Here is a 24,346-nt window from a genome sequence, read left to right as displayed (position 1 = left end):
GTAGAGCCTGGTGATTTAGAAAACAAGGTAAAATGCCAACAGAGGAAGATTTAGAGAGGACAAACAACATAAAATAAGACTCTGTAATACAGCAATTACCACATCTTTAAAATCCCAGATCTGGAGAATACTGCTTGCAACAGCTTCTTGTCAGTATGAATGGCTTCACCATCAGAGGATAAAAAAGCCCCTAATGGTTCCAGTGAGATACTATATGTGAAAGTGATTTGTAAGCAGCAGAGCAGTACAAATGTAAGTCATTGTCATATTCTACTTAGCTTTACCTTCCTTAAATGTTTGTTTGGTGAAATATTTTAAGACAAAACATTAGCAGCAGAACTTCCTATTTTCAGAGATGTTGTCAGAGACAGGTTTGTTATCGTCTTTTATCTGATTCCATGTTAGCTCATTACAAGCTCTCATAGTAAATGTTCTCCAAAGGGCTCTCTCTACTTCCCTTACAATTGAACTAACACTGATGTTCACATCAGTGACCATATCCTTATTCTCGTTCCTGCCCTTTCTCTTACTACCCAGGCTTTTTCCACCTGCGTTCATATAGTCATGTATTTTATTTGGTCTCAGAATATCATTTTATACTCTGCCTACAAGGATTTGAGTTGGCTTACTGAGAAATATATACAAAACAGTATTAATAAATTGACAAAAAATAGGTATGAAAGGAAAATAAATATTAAAACTAAAATGAAGCCAAGGTTGGAAGAACTAGATGGTACCTGGCTACAACCGATGACTGAGAGGGGTATTCACTAATTAGATAGTAGACAACTATTTTAGGTGAAGGGAAAGACAACACACAACACAGGAGAGGTCAGCACAATTGGACTAAACCAAAAGCGAAGAAGTTTCCTGAATAAACCGAACACTTCGAAGGCCAGTGTAGCAGGGGCAGAGGTTGGGGACCATGGTTTCAAGGGCCATCTAGGTAAACTGACATAATAAAATCTATTAAGAAAACATTCAGACAGGAATTGGACTGGACTATAAGATAGAAAACGATACTGGTGAGAAGTGAGCTTCTTAGATGAAGTAGACACATGAGACTATGTGGGCAGCTCCTGTTCGGAAGGGAGATGAGAAGGCAGACGGGGACAGAAGCTGGCTGAATGGACACGGAAATACCGGGTGGAGAGAAGGAGTGTTCTGTCTCATTAGGGGGAGAGCAACTAGGAGTATATAGCAAGGTATATATGAATTTTTGTATGAGAGACTGACTTGATTTGTAAACTTTCACTTAAAGCACAATAAAAATTTAAAAAATAAATAAAATAAAATAAAATAAAATAAAATGAAGCCAGAGTAAGGTCAATACACCAAGTATATAGTAATTGAGGCCTTTATGGTTGTGCTCTAAATTTCACTCTGAGCTTCTTAGCAGGCAGATCAAGGGGGAAAATATTAGTTATAGGATTTGCAGGTGTCCATAGGGTAAAAATGAACAAATTTCTTAGAGGTAGCATAATTTCCTTGAGATCTGGGAGTTTTTATAAATGCCAATTTTATGAATTTGAATTTTATCCTGAAGGCAGTGGGAAGCCAGTGAAAGCTTTTGATTCATGGAATGACATACACAAAGCTGTATTTAGAGCAGGTATAGGAAAGCTTGAATGAGTAGGGGAATACTAGATATAGGAGAACCAGTTAGAAATGAGGATTTAACTAGTCTTGACATGGTATATTACAGAAAATAGAAAGAAAGGGAAAGCTATAAGGAAGGTTAGGAAGACGGACAGGGTCACTGCTTAATACAAATGGAAAGGGAGGAATCAACAATGCCTGTAATGTTCAGGTTTAGCTAGAGTGTTGATACCATAATTCCTTGCAAATGTAAGAGGATATATTAAAGTAGAAAGCCCAGAAGATTATGAAAAAGCTAAGACAACTGATATGGTTTCTTATTCTCATTTTGGAAAAAGGAAATGGAGAGCTACCATTTGTTTAGCACTATGTGTGTGAGTGTATATACATATACGTAGATATCTATGTACATATATATGTATATATTTCACTTTCTATTGTGGTAAAATATAACAAAATTTGCCATTTTAACCATTTTTAAGTGTACAATCAGGTGGCATTAATTACATTCACAATGTTGGGCAACCATCACTGTTATCTATTTCCAAAACTTTTTAATCGCTCCAAATTAAAGCTCTGTACCCCTTAATCAATAACACCCCGGTTCCCTCCTTCCCCCCTCCACCCCTGGTAACCACTAATCTACTTTCTGTCTCTATGTATTTGCCTGTTCTAGATATTTCATATAAGTGAGATCATACAATTTGTCCTTTCATGTCTAAGCATACTGTTTTCAAGGTTCATCCATGTCATAGCATGTATCAGAACTTCATTTCTCTTTAAAGCTGAATAATATTGTGTTGTATGGATATACTACATTTGTATACTCATCTGTTGATGGACACTTGGTTTGTTTATACCTTTGGGTTATTATGAATAATGCTGCTATGAACATTGGTTGGAAACCCTGGTAGCATAGTGGTTAAGAGCTATGGCTGCTAACCAAAAGGCCGGCAGTTAAAATCCACCAGGCTTACAAGTATCTGTTTTAGTCCCTGCTTTCAATTCTTTTGGATATAGACCTCAGAGTGGAATTGCTGGGTTATATGGTAATTCTGTGTTTAACTTTTTGAGGAGCCACTGACCTGTTTTCCACAGTGACTGCACTGTTTTACATTCCCACCAGCAATGCACAAGGGTTCCAGTTCTCCACATCCTCTCCAGCATTTGTTATTTTTCCTTTTTTGATGATAGCCAGCCTAGTGGGTATGAAATGGTATGTCTTTGTGGTTTTGATTTATTTGCATAGTAATTTATATTTTATGAAGTGCTTTTACATACAGCATCTAATTTTCCCCTCATGGGACAATCCTGTGAGGGAAGTAGTAGTGTCCACATTTTACAGAAAAATGTCTGAGACTTAATGATTAACTGATGCATCTAAATCCACATACTCGTAACTGCCTTGTCCCTCCCACTCCCCCCGCTCCCCGCCGCCATTGTACCACAGTGCCTCAAGAAGGCTTTCTGCATGAAGCTGTGGGTGTGATGATACCAGGGGACAAAATCAAGGCAAGGATAGAGTTTTAACATCATTGTCAACATCAGGTTTTTTTTTTTTTTTGCTTTGCTTTGCTTCGCTTTACTACGATTGTTACATACAATTATTATGAATAGGACTGCTTGCCCCTACACTAAATATCCCCAGATGGCTATGCTTTTAACATTTCATGTCTGCTTTTATAGTTCTTTAACCTCTTCCACTATTGTCAGCTGATACTACTTGATGTATCTAGCAGCTCCCCTACTCCTAATCAATTGTGCCTTGGAAACCAGATAAATATGCTTGTTACTTTTAGACACAATTTTAAGAATGACTGCGCATTGAGTAAGGACCTAAGAAGTTCTCTTATGAGAACTCAACCCTAACGTTATGTTCTTAGGAGTAAAGAACATCTTTCAGTTTGATCATTCTTAGAACGTATTTTTTAGCTGTCTTCTAGGTTGTTGGCTAATTCTGTATAGTTGCAGTGCTGGATAAATTACCTAGAAAGGTGAGATGTTGGTATATATGTCCAGTAGGTAACCCCTTACCTTTACTTTTCAAAAACGGATGCTATCGATGGTGACAAGGGACTATAACAATACTTTACAAACAGGGTGGAGCCATGGCGGCATAGTGGTTAAGAGTTTGGCTGCTAACCAAAAGGTTGGCAGTTCAAATCCACCAGCCTCTCCTTGAAAACCCTAGGGGGCAGTTTTACTCTGTCCTATAGGGTCGCTATGAGTTGGAATCGACTCAACGGCAATGGGGTTTACAAACAGGAGGTTGTGATTTTTGTTGTTGTTGTTGTTAGTTGCCATCAAGTCAGTTCCAACTGTAGCAACCTTATATATAACAGAACAAAATGTTGCCCAGTCCTGTGATCCATAGGGTTTTCATTGCCTAACTTTTGGAAGTAGATCACCAGGCCTTTCTTCCTAGTCTTTCCTAGTCTTGAAGCTCTGATAAAACTCATCCACCACAGGTGACCCTGCCAGTATTTGAAATATTGGAGGCATAGCTCCCAGCATCATAGCAACATGCAGGCCACCACAATACAACAAATGGACAGATGGGTGGTAGTGTGAATTTTTACTGAATAGAAATCTAGTTGTCAAAGGTTTGAAGTGACTGCCCAATCTCTTTTATCCTAGAATGACTTGCAACTCCCAGGCCCACATCCCCTCTGTTGGAAAAGATTGCATATATTCCCTTTTGTCTCTAATAAGTCTTCCTTCCCTAAACTGCTAAGAAGCTTCCAGCCAGCACTCCCCTGGTTCACTTTTCCCCCCTGTGAGGGAGGCTTTTAACAAAGACCTCTTGACTATCCACAAGAGGCATTATTCCTGTAGAAAGTGCTGCACTCTTCAGTGTCAAACTCATGTCTCCAACTGGCTGAATAAAGCATTTTGAGACATTTAGTGCAGTGTGCATAATTCAGGTGTGTGTACTTTGGACAGCCAGGGCTTCAAAAGTACCCAGCCCACCTCCAAACAGAAATGGTATTCTTTCCAAATTTACTTTTCAAAGTAATTTTTAAGATGATGCAAATCAGTAAGTGGTCAATACATTCATTAAGCCATCTGAATGGAGTGGAAATGAGAGAAAAGGAAGGGGAAAAGGTGATTTTACTTCACTGTCTGCTGAAATATGAAATTAATAAAAGTCAATATCATTATAGCTCAGCAAGGTCAATAACTAAAACGTTGCTAGGTAATATAATATTCTTCATAGTAATGGGAAAGGATAGTGTTTATTTCTTAGCACAGGAAGTTAGTAAGGGGCTACTTTTATTGTTAGCTAGAAATACATGTCGCCTTATGCACAGAAAAAATGGCTATGACTTTGGATTAGTTGCTGTCTATGGAAAATACAGTTGTGATATTAGCCACTTATGCCTCTGAATTGTGCTTTGGGAGGAAGTTTCCAATTTGATGCTTTTTGGAGGGTCCTTTTAGCATTCATGTCTCAAGATAAAATTTACAAGTATGGTTGGTAGGATACAACTCCTGGTGCCCTTGCATAAATGCATTTAAAGTATGAAAATATTTTCTAGAAATAGACAGGGCAACCAGGCGTTGATGGGAACAAAGCCAATTTCTTAGAAGCCTCTTGGCCTTTCTTTAATGGTTCACCTATTTTGCATGTGACCATGTCAGTATATCCATTTTAAACTGACCTTTCAGAAAGAAATTTACTTCCTATTTTTTGGCTTTTGTATCTAAGTGTCTATTACAGGAACATACATTGATGGGCATTCAAAAGTCTCTGATGAGAAGTTTACTGGTGAATGAAAGTGTTTTCTAAAGGGAGCAAATTGTATGCTATCTAAAGATACTCAGATTTATCAATTTGGAAATATTGCACTGCAACTGAAGTATCCAGATTGAATGGTAAGCTATGAATTATGCCTACAGAATGCTGCAACTGCTCCCTTATGTGACCTCAACATTGGCATTATAATGAAGGTGAATTATTAAACACTAAAATAACCTCACTTACTGAATAAAAAATCAGCGACTTGGTGTGTTATGTTTGGACCTCATTACACAGCATGATTTGGAGTTTTCTGTCCACTGCATAGGTTAACTTTAGTGCCTTGTGGATAAAAAGGATACAGCAATGAGTGACTAGCAGGAATAAGGTTTAAAATAAACAAATGAGATTTGAGGCTTTAGATAATTTTTTCACTCTTTTTTTTAAAAGTATTTTTTAATTTGTTGTTGTTGTTAGGTACTGTCGAGTTGATTCCAACTCATAGTGACCCTGACGCACAAAACAACGTGCCATCCTCACAAATGATGCTATGCTTGTGCCAATTGTTGCAGCCACTGTGTCAATCCATCTCCTTGATGGTCTTCCTCTTTTTCGCTAACCTTCTACTTTACCGAGCATGATGTCCTTCTCCAGTGACTGATCCCTCCTGATAACATACCCTAAGTATGTGAAATATAGTCTCACCATCCTTGCTTTTCAGGAGCATTCTGGTTTTACTTCTTCCAAGACAGATTTGTTTATTCTTTTGGCATTCCATGGTATATTCAATATTCTTTTCCAACACCGCAATTCAAAGGTGTAATTCTCCTTCTTCTGTCTTCCTTATTCATTGTCCAGCTCTCACATGCATATGAGGCGAATGAAAACACCATAGCTTGGGTCAGGCACAACTTAGTCCTCAAGGTGACATCTTTGCTTTTCAACATTTAAAGAGGACTTTTGCAAGCAGATTTGCCCAATGCAATGCATCTTTTTGATTTCTTGACTGCTGCTTTCATGAGTGTTTATTGTGGACCCAAGTAAAATGAAATCCTTGACAACCTCAATCTTTTCTCTGTTTATCATGATGTTGCTTATTGGTCCAGGTGTGAGGATTTTTATTTTCTTTATGTTGAGCTGTAATCCGTGCTGAAGGCTGTGGTCTTTGATCTTCATCAGTAAGTACTTCAAGTCCTCTTCACTTTCAGCAAGCAGGGTTGTGTCATGTGCATAACACAGGTTGTTAATGAGTCTTCCTCCAATCCTGATGCCCCGTTCTTCTTCATATAGTCCAGCTTCTCAGATTATTTGCTTATCATATAAATTGACTAGGCATGGTGAAAAGATACAACCCTGGAACACACCTTTCCTGACTTTAAACCATCCCCTTGTTCTGTTCGAGTGATTGCTTCTTGATCCATGTACAGATTCCTCATAAGCACAATTAAGTGTTCCAGAATTCCCATTCTCCATAATGTAATCCATAATTTGTTATGGCCCACACAGTCGAATAGCATAGTCAATAAAACACAGGTAAACATCTTTCTGGTATTCTCTGCTTTCAGCCAGGATCCATCTGACATCAGCAATGATATCCCTGGTTCCACATCCTCTTCTAAATCTGGCTTGAATTTCTGGCAGTTCTCTGGAGATATTAATGATAATTGATGTGATATTAATGATAATTTCTGCATTTGGATGGATCACCTTTCTGGGGAATAGGCATAATATGATCTCTTCCAGTCAGTTGGCAAGGTAGCTGTCTTCCAAATTTCTTGACATACACAAGTGAGCACTTCAAGCTCTGCATCCAATTGTTGAAACATCTCAATTGATATTCTGTCAATTCCTGGAGTCCTGTTTTTTAGCAATGTCTTCAGTGCAGCTTGGACTTCTTTCTTCAGTACCACCATTTCCTGGTCATATGTTACCTCCTGAAATGGTTGAACGTCAACCAATTTTTTTTGGTATCACGACTCTGTGTATTCCTTCCATCTTCTTTTGATATTGCCTGCGTCGTTTAATATTTTCACCATAGAATCCTTTGGTATTGCAACTTGAGGCTTGAATTTTTTCTTCAATTCTTTGAGCGTGAGAAATGCTGAACATGTTCTCTCCTTTTGGTTTTCTATCTCTAGGTCTTTGCACATGTCATCATAATACTTTACTTTGTCTTTTCAAGCTGCCTACAAAATCTTCTGTTCACCTCTTTTACTTCATTTTGCCTTTTGCTTTTGCTACTCGATGTTCAAGAGCAAGTTTCAGAGTCCCTTCTGACATCCATTTAGGTCTTTCCTTTCTCTCCTGTCTTTTTAATTACTTTTTGCTTTCTCCATGTATGATGTCCTTGATGTCATTCCACAACTCATCTGGTCATTGGTCATTAGTGTTCAACACATCAAGTCTATTCTTGAGATTGTCTCTAAATTCAGGTGGGATATACTTGAATTACATAGAATCAAATTGACTTTTTCAATCTATACTTCTCTGAATTTTGACACGTGTATAGATTTGTGTAACCACTGGCACAATCAGGACACAGAACACTTCTAACACCCCTGAAAACTTGCTCTGGGTGTTTGTTTTTTGTTTTGGTTTGCTTCTGGGTTTTTTGTTTTGTTTTTGCCTTTTAAAACAATTTTCATTGTGGTAAAATATATATAACATAACATTTGCCACTTTAACCATGTTTAAGTGTATAATTCAGTGACATTAATTATATTCACAATGTTGTACAACCATCATCACTATATATTTCTACAACTTTTTCTTCAATCCAAAAAGAAACTCAGTACCCATTAAGCAATAATTCCTGATTCCTTCCCTTCTCCCACACCATCCTCTGGTAATCTCTATCTACTTTCTGTCTGTATGAATTTGGCAGTTCTAAGTAACAAACTCCCTCAGTTTTTGTTTACCTGGTAATGTCTTAATTTTGCCCTCATTCTTGAAAGATAGTTTTTCTGGATATAAAAATCTTGGTTGACAGTTTTCTTTCAGCACTTTAAATATGTTATCCCACTTCCTTTTGGCCTCCAAGGTTTCTAAGGAGAAATTGTACTTAGTCTTAAATAGTATCCCTTGTATGTGACAATTAACTTCTCTATTGCTGCTTTTAAGATCCTCTCTTTCTTCTGTTTTCAAGAGTTTCACTGTATGTTCCACTTACACTATTTAGTCCCAGATGTCTAAGAATGGGCACAGCCTTCAGGCATTGCTTTCAACTCCCTTTCCATCCCACATGATCTCAGAGGTAAGTCACACTGAAGGGAGCATGAACACTCCAGTTCAGTTTTTTGAGCAGCTGCTGGACAGATCAGAATACACACACGCATACACACAATAGTCTTCTCTGCACACTACAGAGAAGTCTGCACACTACAGAGTCAAAGATGAAGCCCCATCTCTGAGAGTATGGGCCATGGTCTGTGGCACATCAGCTGAGCCAGGAGAAGGATGGACCTAGGCAGAAGGAAAAAAAAAAAAGTTTTCATACTTCTTAAAAGTTGCTTTTTTGGATTCAGTGTTTGCTTAGTTGCTGCAACCCTCTAATTGCCTTTTAGACTTATTAGAGTTGGCCCTACAGATTTCTATTTGTTTTCCTTGTTGATCGTGTGTGGGGAACAAGTGTAGACCTTCTCACACTGCTGTCTTCCGGGAGCCACTCCTTCATTTCTGATGGACAGTTTTGGTGAATATTGAATTCTTGGGCGATGGTTTCTTCCTTTCAGCACTTTAAATATGTCATCCCACTGCCTTCCTGGCTGCCGTGGTTTATGATGAGAAATAGGCTGTTAATCCAATTGAGTGTCTCTTGTACATTTTACATGTTGATGTGCTTCTCTCTTGCTGCTTTCAAGATTCTTTCTTAGTCTTTGGCTTTTGATAGTTTGATTATATTGTGTCCCGGTGTGAATCTCTGATTTTATCATACTTGGAGTTCACTGAGTTTCTTGTAGTGTAGATCCATGTCTTTTGTCAGAATTGGGAAGTTTTGGCCATTATGTCTTCAAGTATTCTTTCTGCCCCTTTCTCTTCCTCTAGGACTCTCACAATGCATATGCTGGTGTCCTTAATGGTGTCCCAAAGATCCTTTGGGCTTGGTTCAACTTTCCTCATTCTTTTTTCTTTCTTCTCCTCAGACTGGATAATTTTAATTGTTCTATCTTCAAGTTTGATGATTTGTTCTTCTGCTTGCCCAAATCTGCTGTTGATCTCCTCTAGGGAATTTTTCATTTCAGTTATTATACTTTTCAGCTTCAGAACTTCTGTTTGGTTCTTTTTAATAATTTCTATCTATTTATTGATATTCTCATTTTGTTTATACATCATTTTTAATTTCCTTTATTTTTTGGTCTATGTTTTCCTTTAACTCTTCGAACATATTTAAGACAGCTGTTTTAAGGTCTTTGGCTAATAAGCCCAACCTGGGCTTCCTCAGGGGTGATTCTTGTTTCTTTATTTTATTCCTGTGAATGGGCTTTCCCTTTCTGTTTCTTTGTATGCTCTGTGACTTTGTTGTTGTTGAAAAGTGGACACTTGAACTTTTTTTGTGGTAACTCTAGAAATACAATTCTCCCCCATTCCTAGGTTTACTATTAATTTTTTTGATTGTTGAATGCTGTAGTAGTCTGTTGGTTTAGGGACTTTTCCAAACTACTTTTGCAGAGGCAGTATTCTTTATTGTTTGTGGTCACTGAAATCTCTGCTCCTTTAGCTTGTGTTCAGTTAGTATTTTGAGAGAGATTTTCTTGAACACGAGAAAGTAAAACAAAACAACCAAAAAAAAAAAAAAAAACCAAACCCATTGCCATCGAGTCAATTCTGACTCGTAGCGGCCCTATAGGACAGAGTAGACCTGCCACATAGAGTTTCCAAGGAGTGCCTGGCAGATTCCAACTGCTGATCCTTTGCTTAGCAGCCGTAGCACTTAGCCACTACGCCACCAGGGTTTCCAATGAAAACAACAGCACCAACAAAAGCACCCCTGCCAGTCTTTGCAGAATGGCTCTGTGCTTGCATATTTATTCAACACTTAGCCAAGTTTACACTGAGCCAAGAGATCAGCCCATGGTAAAAGCTTAGGTTTTTTTTTTTTTTTGCTTTTTTTCTGTACATGCATCTTACCCTTGGTATGCACATGGCTTTCTAAATTCCCTGATTGTATTAGTTTCCTAGGGTTGTTGTAACAAAATACCACAAATGGCTGATTTATAAGAACAGAATTTATTTATCTCACAGTTCTAAAGGCTAGCAGTCCAAATCATGGTGTCATCTGGGCCATGTTCTCTCTGAAGGATCTAGGGAAAGATCCTTTCTTGTCTCACCTGGCTTCTGGGAGAACCAGACATTCCTTGGCTTTCAGCTGCAGCATAATTCCATTGTCATATTGCCATATTCCCTGTCTCTCTCTGTGTCTCATCTCCTTTTTTATAGTTCACCAATCAGATTGGATTAGTACACACCCTACTTGGTATGAACTCATGTTAACTGATAACATCTTCAAAACCCCTAGTTCCAAACCAGGTCACATTCACAGGTTAGGACATACAAATAAATTTTGGGGGATACAATTCAACCCACAATACTGGTGTAAATGGGTGATTTTGAATGCCCTATTTCCCAAAAGGTCCCTGGGTGGTGCAAATGGTTTGCACTCAACTACTAACCTAAAGGTTGGCTGTTTGAACCCACCCAGCAGCACTGCAGAAGAAAGTCTTGGTGATCTGCCTCTGTAAAGATTACAGCCAAGAAAATGCCACAGAGTAGTTTTGCTGTGTTACACATGGAGTCACCAAGAGTTGGAATTGACTTGACAGCAATCGGTTTTGTTTTGGTTGATTTCCCAAGGAAATTCTCTCCCTGGCATTTCCTCCCAGGCCTTAGGTATGTCTCAATTGTACTCTTTTGCCCTAGATGGCTATGGATTGATTGTTCACCTTATGGTGTTTTCTAGCAAAATGTCTGCCATTTTTCTGACCTGAGTAAGTTCTGAGCAGGGGTGGATTACCCAGTAAGCAAGGTAAGCACGTGCTTAGGGCATCAACAAAACAGGGGCATCAGTTGTCCAAAGCAAAGACCTATGGATGTCAAGCAGACAGGACACAAGGAAAAGCAAGTGCCACAGTGGAAGGGAACTGGCAGGGCACTAAATGAAACTGATGCCAGCTCCAGTGCATGAGAATGTGCCAACTGGAAATAAAGTTCACACGGGGTCACCAGGGCACCCACGTGCAAAGTTGTTTAATCTATGAGGCCCCTACCGCTTCAATACGTTCATTGACATCTGTCTCCTTTGGGTCCCCTCCAGTGCAATTTAAACTCCTTATCTTGCCAGATCTCTTCAGAATATACTATTTCTTTCAAATAACAAGAGGTGGGAGTGGGCCGTCGAGTCTAACTCTTGTTACATTCACCCAATATGCAACCGGATCCAACATGAGCGGTTACTGGGCAAAGATAGATTATATTAATAGATAACAGGTCTCTGATCCATTTTGAGAGAACTGTCTTGTATATCCACATCTGCTGATACAGCAACTCCAGCCAGGAGGGCCAGCTATACTCTTTGCCATGATACAAACACAAGGATATGCTCTCCAGTCCCAGATGGTGCACAAAAATGAAGGAATTGAATAAATTGAACATTGCAATGGATTCAGTCTAGTTACTTTTTAAATGTATAGCATTTACATACAGTTATGTAACTAAGTTTTGTAAACAATAGTGATCGTAACTTTAACTTTAAAATATGTTTGACATACACACGGACACAATCTGACATAAATTTAATATAATATAATGCTAACATGGGTAATAATTTAATATAATACTAACATAGCAAACATCCAAAAAATACTGAAAATATTAATATTTACCTAACACAAAAAATTTTAATTTCTGGATCAAGTGAGTTTCATCTTTTATTGTCTGTTGCATGGGACACAGTGCTTGATAGTACTCTACCTGTACTAATAAATGAGGTATTAGGCACATTAAGAGAATGCAAAATTCAATATTTATTTATTCATTCATCTTCCAAGAAAGAAACAAAGGGCATTTAACAAAACACTGCATTTGTATTTTATCAGAATATTTACATGTCTCTGTGTAAGGAAACCGAAAAATTCATTGAGTAAATAAATGAATATTTAGATAATAAAAATTATATCATTGTGTTTTATTTTCGATTTCACTTCAGACTGACTTTTTAAAAAATGTTTGATGTTGTTATGACTCGCAAAACAGACTTACTCGTTGAGAAGTGGAGCTATTGTTACATCAATTATGTATGTATCTCTTAATATGGGAGTTGAACAATTGCACAAAAAAATAAAATGTACATTTTATAAATTTTGAATACGATAACAATTATGTTTTCCTTTTCATTTTGGACCCATTGGGTATGACCGTACATTCAGTTCTCTCATGTGAATCACATAAGATCATGCCAGCTGTACTATAATCAAGTGATTCGTGATGTATTTGATCCTTTCCTGCTCAAAGCCAACCAAAATGCGCCTTCAGATTGAGCAGACCCTTGTATTTGTATCATGCTCTTTGCAATCATTCTTGTCCCTGTTGGGTGTCAGTAGGAGTCCAATGAACTGTGAAGATGCAGCATTAAAGGATGGAAAGTGAGTGCATATGTTTTTAAACATTATTTCAAGACAAAAAACGCTTGTGGAGATCTGTGAAGGGCCCACCAACAAACATCGTATGAGAAATTAATGAAATTATTTCTGACTGCCTTGTAAGTACTAATTCTTTTGACTGGAAAAAATTCAAGCCTCGAGTTGCAATAGTGAAGGATTCCATGGGGAAAATACTAAATGATGCAGGAAGCGTCAAAAGAAGATGGAACGAGTACACAGAGTCACTGTACCAAAAAAGTATTAGTTGACGTTCAGTCATGTCAGGAGGTAGCTTATGATCAAGAACTGATGGTACTGAAGAAAAAAGTCCAATCTGCACTGAAGACATTACCGAAAAACATGGCTCCAGGAATTGACCAAATACCAATGGAGATGTTTCAACAAAAGGATGCAGCACTGGAAGTGGTCACTTGTCTATGCCAAGAAATTTGGAAGGTAGCTACCTGGCCAACCAACTGGAAGAGATCCATATTTGTTCCAATTCCCAAGAAAGATGATATAACTGAAGGCGGAGATTATTAAACAGTATCATTAATATCACACACAAGTAAAATTTTGCCGAAGATCACTCAAAAGTGATTGCAGCAGTACATCGACAGGGAACTTCCAGAAATTCAAGCCGGATTCAGAAGATGATGTAGAGCCGGGAATATCACTGCTGATGTCAGATGGATCATGGCCGAAAGCAGAGAATACCAGAAGGATGTTTACCTGTGTTTTATTGACTATGCAAAAGCATTCGACTGTATGGATCATAACAAATTATGGATAACACTTAGAAGAACGGGAATTCCAGAACACTTAATTGTGCTCATAGATCAAGAGGTAGTCGTTCAAACAGAACAAGGGAATATTTCATAGTTTAAAATAAGGAAAAGTATGCATCAGGGTTGTACCCTTTCGCCATACTTATTCAATCTGTGTGCTGAGCATATAATCCGAGAAGCTGGAGTATATGAAGAAGAACAGGATATCAGTATTTGAGACTCATTGACAACCTGCGTTATGCAGATGACACAACCTTGCTTGCTGAAAGTGAAGAGGACTTGAAGAATTTACTGATGAAGATCAAAGACTGTGGATTACACCTCAACATAAAGAAAACAAAAATCCTCACAACTGGACCAATAAGCAACATCATGATAAATGGAGAAAAGATTGAAGTTGTCAAGGATTTCATTTTACTTGGATCCACAATCAAGACCCATGGAAACAGCAGCCAAGAAATCAAACGACACAATGCATTAGGCAAATCTGCTGCAGAAGACCTCTTTAAAGAGTTAAAAAGCAAAGATGTCACTTTGAGGACTAAGGTGCTTCTGACTTCTGACTCAAGCCATGGTGTTTTCAACTGCCTCATATACAAGCGAAAGCTGGGCAATAAATAAGGAAAACTGAAGAAGAACTGACGCCTTTGAATTATGGTGTTGGCAAAGAATATTGAATATGCCATGGATTGTCAAAAGAACGAACAAATCTATTTTGAAAGAAGTACAGCCAGAATGTTCCTTAGAAGAGAGGCTAGCAAGACTTTGTCCCACGTACTATGGACTTGTTATCAGGAGGGACCAGTCCCTGGGGAAGGACATCATGCTTGGTAAAGTGCAGGGTCAGTGAAGAAGAGGATGACCTCAATGAGATGGATTGACACAGCGGTTGCAACAATGGGCTCAAGCATAACAACAATCATGAGGATGGTGCAGGACCTGGCAGTGTTTCATTCTGTTATACACAGGGTTGCTATGAGTTGGGACCAACTTGATGGTAGCTAACAACAACATCCCAGACATGAAGAGCAAAATTACATGTTCCAAATCAATTTTTTTACTTACTAATTTTCAAATATAATTTTATGTGTTAATGTGCAAATTCAAATGTCAATTTTGTTTTATAATTTTTTGTTTAAATTATTCAAATTTGTTTGCTAAGGTAAGTCCAAATTTAAAAAGTGACATAATAATTGCCATCCAGGTAATATGAAATGGCAACAACTAAGTGTAGCAGTAAAACAAAAGCTCACAGAAAAAAGAAAAGGATTTGTGAATTCCTAAAGATGATTCCAAAATTAACTTCCTTTTTAAAATGTAATGAATCCGCAGAGACTTCTTCCATTGAACCCTCGAGTTTAATGGGTGCAAATCATTGTACTAGTACCGCTAGTGCTGAAATTACTAATAGCAAAATGAATATAACAGAATTTCTTCCAAATTCTGCATCTATTCCTTCCTGTAGTAAAAGAAAAAATTAATAACGGTGTAGAAAGTGAGACTATTTTAGAATCTGATATTATCACATCTGCAGACCCCATAAATAACGGAAATACATATCCGGCTTTCTGGAATAACTTTTTTTTTAATGGTGTAAATTATTGGTTTGAAAGAGGGGCAAGTGACTATCAAGATCACAGTGGACCATTTGAAAAATTGTGTCGAAAATTTCTGGATGCTAAACAAACGAGGATCTGTAGCCAGAATATATTTCCAGGGTGCAAAGCTAATGGTGAAAATTATAAGACGAAGCGGCTACTGTATTCTCCATCGGTCACCTCTGTATATTCTTTCATTTGCAAAGTATTCAGTCCTAAATCGTTTAATTCTCAATTTGCTATGGATGGATTTAGTGATAGGTGCAACTTGAATATGACTGATAAACATGAAAACAGTTCAATTCACAGAAATTGTATGTTGTCATATTTAAACCGAAGACATGGTTTTGCCTTATCTCATCAACTGGAAAAACAAATTAATGAAGAACATCAGTATCGGAAAGCCGTTTTCAATGCGTTGTTGCTGTCATTGTAACAATCGCTAAATGTGGACTATCTTTTCAAGGAAGACATGAAATGTTTGGGTCCCCACAAAATGGAAATTTTGGAGTTTTACTCGAACTTGTTGCTAAATTTGATTCATTTTTAACGGGTCACATCTCAAAATATGGTAACACAGGAAAGGGCAACCCACTGTATATGTCTAAAACAATATGCGAAGAATTAATAATCAGTGATAAAGTTCAATGAACTATTTTCATTGAAATACGTATAGCTCGATATTTCAGTTTGTCTGTAGAATCCACTCCTGATCGTTCTCATACAGATCAGCAAAGTATTGTCTGAAGATACCTATCTCCAGCAGATGGAAAACCCGTCAAGCGATTTATCACATTTACCAGCTTAAGTTATACCGGTGAAGAAATTGCAAATCAAGTACTTCGTTATATATGTGAAGTTTGCAAAAGTGATTTTTCTAAGTGCAGGGGGCCAGTTCTATGACAAAGCTGACAGTGCGTCAGAACATTATAAAGGCGTGCAACAGAAAATTTTAGAATGTAATGAATATGCCTTTTTCATACCATGTGCTGCACATTCACTTAATCTTGTAGGATGTAGCACAGTAGATTGTTTTCCAGAAGCAGTTGATTTTTTTTCCTACTGTTCATTCGCTCCACAAATTTTTGCCACCTCTGCTCATCGATGGGCAGTTCTGAAAACATATTTAGCAATGATCAACTATTAAAATGTCTTTCTAATACACATTGGGAAGCACAAGCTAGAGCAATGAGTGCAATCCTAGAATTGTATATTCAGATTCTAGACGCCTTAGAAAATATTGCTGAAAACCAGACACAAAAGGGAGACACCAAAAGAGAAGCTGAAAGCATTAGCAACAGGATGCGAACACTAGAGTGTGTATTTACGTTGGTTATTGGGAATAATATATTGCAGCATTTTTATCAGCCGAGTCAACTCTCCAAGATTCCGAAGGCACAGATCTGTAGCAGTCATTAACAGGGTACTTACATGATTTAAGGGAAGATTTTGAAAACACAGCAGAACAAACAGTTGGCATTGTTTGCTCCAAATACTGATTATCAAGCAGTTCACTGTTACAGAAGCATTAGAAAGAAACAAGTAAACGACAGAAGTGCTGCAGAAGCGCCATAAAGTGACAGAGACCAATTTCACATAACCACATACTACACCATCGTTAACACACTTGAATCTTGCATGAAAAGAAGGGCAAAATTGTGTGAAGTTCTTTCAAATAGAATTTTCCTTCTTAAACAATGTGGATATACCTGGTGAAGAATGCATAGGGGCACTCTAGAAATTAGTGCAGGCTTATCCTGATGACTTAAATACGAACCTTTACAGAGAAATGTGACAATTTCATTCTCACATGACAACTAAGTTTTCAGATTCAGGAAAGACAAATTTTACTCGTGTAGGCTTGTTTTGCTTTTTGAGGCATGTATGATTCCATAAAAACCTGTTGCCGTGGAGTTGATTCCGACTCATAGCAACCCTATAGGACAGAGTAGAACTGCCTCACAGGGTTTCCAAGGAGAGGCTGGTGGATTTGAACTGCCGACTTTTTGGTTAGCAGCCAAGCTCTTAACCACTGCACCACTAGGGCTCCATAATGTTTCCGTAATAGAAGATAAAATCCAATGAGTATTTTCCAATGTTGAAATTGCTCTATGTGTATTCCTAACTTAAATGATCACAAACTGCACAACAGAATACTCATTTTTGTCCCTAAAAAGACTCAAAAACCCCTAGCATACAACAATGATTAAAAAAGACTTAATTCATTATTTTTATTATGTATGGAAGTAGATATTGTTCAGCAGCTTAACTGTGACGAAATCATTGAACAATGTGTAAGAGCAAAGAATAGTTTTTTTTTAAATTATAACGTGTTAGAGATGAAAGACCTATCTAAAAATAAAATATAGTACTTTGTTGTAGTAGTTGTTTTCTGATCATTAAATTTTCTTTTATAACATCTTTTCATTTGTTCATTTATAATTATAGCATTTATTATGAAAAAAACGTCAAAATTGAAGTATGAGCCATTTAATGCAAAATACGTGAAAGTCAGTATTTTATTGTAGGAGATCAACAGAACTTAACATTGATTGTTGAAACAACTAAGTACTCTGACTCACTTTCTTTGTTGCAGAATATGTGGAATATTCTTTTTGTAGAAAATGTGGTATATAGTATAGTGCAAATCTTAGTACCCCACATCCACGAAAGATTTTATAATCCAGTTCGTCTCATTCTACTAAAATGGCATACACCCCTTTTGTATTCAATTGCTAATACTGTAGTTGCATAAAAAGAAGTTACATCATGGATAGCTAAGACACACACACACACACACACACATATATATACATGTATATATATAACTCATATATCCTGTTCAAATGCATGGTTAAGCAGAGGAGGGAGCACCACAGGTAATCAGTGTTTAGGGTCCTCACATGCCTTAATCTGATCTTGGTTCTGAGGAAGGCAAAACAGATATGAGAAACTCGCATCAGTCCTTCAGTCTGAAAAGTGAAAATCAATAATTTGTTAATAAGATCTGCTCTGCTTCCATCCAAGACCAAGGACTATGATCCCACGTTGGGAACGTGAATTGCTATTTCAAGCCATCCACCAAGCCAGGGATACAGACAGTAAAAAATCTACCCATCTTTTCTATCATTTTTAAGTTGCCTTTTTCTTGATTCAGTGTTCACTTGGTTGTTGTAAATCTTTGAGTTTTTCCAGAATTCTGACATAGTCGGTTCTGACAGTTTCTATTTGTTTTTTCAATGTTTCTGTGGGGAAATGGAAGCTTGGAGCTGCCTACTCCACCACCTTTTCACTGAAGCTTTACATTTTAATTGCATTTCATCTGTCAACTGCACTGAACTTTACTTTCTTTAGAAAACTAGACTAACACTGACCTGCCAGTATCTTTGGGGAGACTCTGCTCTTATAAATCTTGATTTGGCGTCAGTAAATATAATAGGGACAATGATGACCTATCCAGAAAGGGAAAGATGGCCAGAAGAGACAATTTTTTGAACTGAAAAGAGAAAGGATAATGAGATTAGACCAAAAGAAACTTAATATTCCTCCTTCCCTTTTTTCTTTGCCACCACCTTGGTCTGGAGCCCTGGTGATGCAGTGGTTAAGTGATATGGCTGCTAACCGAAAGGTTGGCAGTTCGAGTCCACCAGCCACTCCTTGCAAACCCTTATGGGGGCAGTTCTCCTCTGTCCTGTAGGGCCACTATGGGTCAGAATTGACTCGATGGCAACGAGTTACCTTGGTCTAGCACTGAAACTTGCTCATAGATCTTTTTCTTCCCCATTTCATCTTTCTTAAAACCTTACCACCCTTATCCATTCCTTACTTTTTATTTTCTGCATCCTACTGGAAATTCCCTATTAAGGTAAATTGTTAGTAGTTTTCCTTTCTCTCTCTCTCTCTTTAATATTTACTACTTTTTTCCTCCTTACCTTTCTTTAATGATGTCATCCAAATAAAACCTTTATCAGATAATCTTCTCTCCCATATTTTTATAAAGAGACTATATTATACATAACTGGAGCTGTGATAATTTTGTTTCTCTAAGAAACAACATTCTCTGGATGACATCTCTATCACTCTGACACCTTGTCATCTAAGATAGCATTCCAGGGTATTAATAATCTTCTCAATGGTTAGCATGAAATTCTCAAGTCAAAATAAACTTCAAGTCACTTTAACTTAAAATGATTTGGATAAAATCTGTAAGTCAAACTGTAATATACATATCACTGCCTATAAATTAAAAATTGATGCTTTGGAACAATGGTTTTTCAAGTATGTCATTTCTCGAGGAACCCCACCCCTACAAGATTCTGTCAACACCCCACCCTAAAGAAAGGAACAATAATTTATCACCAAACAACCAAAATTCTGGTCTCCCCTATTCCTTCCCACCAAAAATAAATAAATAAATAAAGGTTGTAAGAATGTAACAAGAGTGACATAGATGAGAAGGGAGCTAGCTTACCCATTCATTTGTTTTCATCCTTTTATTCAACAAATATATATTGAGGAGTTGCTATATGCCAATATTGTTTTATATAAGGGTCCTTTGGTGGAGCAAACAATTAAGGCCTTTATTTCTAACCAAAAGGTTGGCAGTTTGAACCCACAGAGGCACCTCAGAAAAAAGTCCTGACAATCAGCTTCTGAAAGGTCACAGCCTTGAAAATCATATGGAACGCAGTTCTACGCTGCAACTCATGGGGTCGCTATAGATCTATATAGACTCTACAGCAGCTGTTTTATTTATCATCTACCTTGTTTTCCTAAATATAATGTTCTGTAATTTGAAAACATCCATTCTTTAGTGGTAAGTAAACTATGGTTGAATTAGGCTAACCTTCAGTTCCGTTGGTAGCAAATGAAATTATTTAGTACTAGGTAATTTGGATGACTATGAAGTATAAGGTTCTTGTTCTCCCACTCTAGGATGTGTCTAGCCTGCAGAATCTTACCCATCATTCATAACCATCATTCATGTTTGTGAAATTGTACTTCTAGTTGTTTCCAATATCTTGACCTTATTTTTTTAACCTTTTTAAAATAATGATAGATTCATGGGTAGTTGCAAAAATAGTAAAGAGAGATCTACTGTACCCTTCATCCAATTTCCTCCATAGGTTACATTTTACATAACTGGAGTGAAATATCAAAACTAGGAAACTGACATTGGTATAATGTGTGTGTATAGTTTTTTGCGATTTTATCACACGGGAAAATTTGTGTAACTACCACCACAATCAAGATATGAAAGTATTCCAGTGCCACAAAGATCTCCCTCTTGCTACCTACCCCTTTAGTGTCAAAGCCACTTCTATCCAACTCCCACTATCCCTACCTCTTGACAACCACAACACATAACTTTGCCATTTTAAGAATGTTTTATTAAATGGAATCATACGGTATGAAATCTTTTCCCTGAGTATAATACCCATCCAAATTGTTGTCTCTATCAATAGTTTCTGCATTTGAATGCAGAAATTATCGAACAATATCAACATCGTATCACACACAAGCAAAATTTTGCTGGAGATCATTCAAAAGCGGTTGCATCAGTATATCAACAAGCAACTGCCAGAAATTCAGGCCGGTTTCAGAAGAGGACGTGGAACCAGGGATATCATTGCTGATGTCAGATGGATCCTGGCTGAAAGCAGAGAATACCAGAAGGATGTTTACCTGTGTTTCATTGACTATGCAAAGGCATTCGACTGTGTGGATCATAACAAATTATGGATAACATTGCGAAGAATGGGAATTCCAGAATGCTTAATTGTGCTCATGAGGAACCTTTACACAGATCAAGAGACAGTTGTTCCGACAGAACAGAGGAATAATGATTGGTTTAAAGTCAGTAAAAGTGTGCGTCAGGGTTGTATTCTTTCACCATACCTATTCAATCTGTATGCTGAGCAAATAATCCGAGAAGCTGGACTATATGAAGAAGAACGGGGCATCAGGATTGGAGGAAGACTCATTAACAACCTGCATTATGCAGATGACACAACCTTGCTTGCTGAAAGTGAAGAGGACTTGAAGCACTTACTAATGAAGATCAAAGACCACAGCCTTCAGTATGGATTGCACCTCAACATAAAGAAAAGAAAAATCCTCACAAATGGACCAATGAGCAACATCATGATAAACAGAGACAAGATTGAAGTTGCCAAGGATTTCATTTTACTTGGATCCACAATCGACACCCGTAGAAGCATCAGTCAAGAAATGAAAAGATGCATTGCATTGGGCAAATCTGCTGCAAAGGACCCCTTTAAAGTGTTGAAAAGCAAAGATGTCACTTTGAAGACTAAGGTGTGCCTGACCCAAGCCATAGTATTTTCAGTCACATCATATGCATGTGAAAGCTGGACAGTGAATAAGGAAGACTGAAAAAGAAATTGATGCCTTTGAATTGTGCTGTTGGTGAAGAATATTGAATATACCATGGACTGCCAAAAGAACAAACAAATTTGTCTTGGAAGAAGTACAACCGGAATGCTCCTTAGAAGCAAGGATGGTTACATTGCATCTTACATGCTTTGGACATGTTGTCAGGAGAAATCAGTCCCTGAAGAAGGACATGATGCTTGGTAAAGTAGAGGGTCAGCGAAAAAGAGGAAGACCCTCAACGAGATGGATTGACACAGTGGCTGCAACAATGGGCTCAAGCATAACAACGATTGTAGGAATGGTGCAGGATGGGCACTGTTTCTTTCTGTTGTGCATAGGATCACTATGAGTTGGAACCTTCTCGATAGCACCTAATAACAACATCAATGGTTTGTTCTTTTTATTACTATTATTCAATGATATAGATGTACCACAGTTTGTTTAACCTGTTAAGCCTGTTTAGACCTGTGAAAAGGCATTTGGGCTGATTCCAGTTTTTGGCTATTACTAATGAAGCTGCTATGAACGTTTGCACTTTTAATGTAATTATTAATATGTTAGGGCTTAAGTCCGCCATTTAAATTTTTGTTTTCTGTTTGTTCCAGTTTTGATTTTTTGTTTTGTTTTTCCTGTCTTTCTATGGGTTGCTTCACAATAGTGTTTTTGTGTAGGAAACCCTGGCGGCGTAGTGGCTAAGAGCTACAGCTGCTAACCAAAAGGTCGGCAGTTTGAATCCACTGGGCCCTCCTTGGAAACTCTATGGGGCAGTTCTACTCTGTCCTGTAGGGTTGCTATGAGTGGAATCAACTGGACAGCAGCGGGTTTTTTTTTTTTTTTAGCAGATGTCCTTGTGTAGCTTTTAAAAAGGTTGCTCTAGGTATTAAATTTTACATACATAACTTATCACAGTCTACTGGTGGTAACATTTCACCAGTTTGAGTAAGGTGTAGAAACCATACTTCTTTATGTCCTTTACCTTCCCCATTTTTAATATATGGTTCTTGTTATCACTGGGTGCCATCAAGTCAATTCCAACTCATAGCAACCCCATGTGACAGACTAGAACTGGCCCATAGAGTATTCTTGGCTGTAACCTTTATGGAGACATATCGCCAGGTCTTCCCCCACCCCCCAGAGCCGCTGGGTGGGTCCGAACTGCCCGACCTTTAGGTTAGCAACCGAAGGCTTAACCGTTGTGCCACCAGGGCTCCTTAGTTTTAAATATTTCCTCTACATACGTTGAGAACCACATCAAACAATGCTATAATTTTTGCTTTATCTTTCAAATGAAATTTAGAAGACTCCTGAAAAGAAAGGCCTGTTTTACTTTCCCATATTTTCGTTTCTGTTGTTTTTCTTCCTTCCTGATGTTCTTCTATCATTTCCTTTTGTTTCAAGAAGTTTCTTTACCCATTCTTTATAGATAGTTATTACTGGTGACAGGCTGTCTTAGTTTTCCTTCTTCTGAGAATGTCTTGATTTCTCCTTTCACCTTGAATTTCTAAAGTACATTTTTGCAGGATATAGAATTTCAGGTTGACAGCACTGTTCTTCCAGTACTTGAAATATATTGTGCACTTCCTTGTGGCTTCCATGGCTTCTGATAAGAAATACACTGTCATTTAATTTGTTTTTTCCCTATAGGTAAGACGTCATTTCTCTGTGGTTTTCAGAAATATGACTATGATGTGTCTTGATGCAGAGTTCTTTGGATTTGCCTTATTTGGGGTTCTCTCAGCTTCTTGAATCTGTAGGTTTATATCTTTTGCCAAATTTGGGAAGTTTTCAGCCACAATTTCTTAGAGTACTTTTACAGCCCCACACTTTTTCTCCTTCTGGGGCTTAGATGACACAAATGCCCTATTTAAAAATCCCTAGTCAGTTCTTTAATTCTAATATCTTTTTCATCTCAGTGTTGGTGTCTGTTAACTGTCTTTTCTCTTTCAAGTTGAAGTTTTCCTGTTCTTGCTATGATGAGTGATTTTCAGTTGTACCCTGAACATTTTCAGGCCTCCTCTGACATTGAACCTGTGGGGGAAGAGGGATGCTTCCTGGTTCCTGCCAGGTGAGGCTGGATATCTAGTTTCCCCTTTCAATTTCTCTTGACACTCTGGTGGGGGAGAAGATGTCTCATTAATGATAAATAGAGGTAGGAGTTCAGGCTCCCCACTAGGCCTCCTCTGATACCACTGGTGGGGAGGGAGAGAAGTGTCTCCTTACCACTGGGTAAGGGTGAAAACCCGGGCTCCCTACATGGTGTCTATCGACACCATGGAAGGGGGCCTCATTACTGCTAAGTGGGGATGAAAGTCCTAGCTCCCTACTCAGACTTCTCTATCAACACCCCAGTGGGTAGAGGCCCCTCTTTACATCTGGGTAGGGTGGGATTCTAGGCTTCCCACTTGGCCTTTGCTGAAGGTGATAAGGTTGGGACCACATATGTTTCTACGGTGTTGGGTATAGTAGGGAGGCGATTGTCTAAAAGTTTTCTATCTTTCTAGTCTGCTGTTTTCCTGATTCTTGACTAAAATGAACCAGCTTTTCTTGGGTCTTGATGTTAACCACTAAGAGATCCTTAAACATAGTAACATA

At 37.9% G+C, this 24,346-nt stretch overlaps 1 protein-coding gene across 8 annotated transcripts in view; it reads left to right on the top strand.

Annotated features, from left to right (window-relative positions):
- The window catches only part of EDA (ectodysplasin A), a 637,692-nt gene that overhangs the window by 259,414 nt on the left and 353,932 nt on the right, over window positions 1-24,346 (top strand). The window contains exon 2 of one of the 8 annotated variants that reach the window (XM_049871685.1): window positions 119-17,749. The exons of the other annotated variants lie outside the window; for them this stretch is intronic. Coding sequence (XP_049727642.1) covers window positions 119-220 — 102 coding nt within the window. The 3' untranslated portion in view covers window positions 221-17,749. Of the gene's footprint in view, window positions 1-118; window positions 17,750-24,346 lie in introns of those variants that run through there. 8 annotated transcript variants of the gene reach the window in all.

This window comes from Elephas maximus, chromosome X (genome assembly GCF_024166365.1).
Source record: "Elephas maximus indicus isolate mEleMax1 chromosome X, mEleMax1 primary haplotype, whole genome shotgun sequence".
NCBI lineage: Eukaryota > Metazoa > Chordata > Mammalia > Proboscidea > Elephantidae > Elephas > Elephas maximus.
The sequence above is the reverse complement of the archived record's forward strand: the minus strand, read 5'-3'. Positions and strand labels throughout refer to the sequence as shown.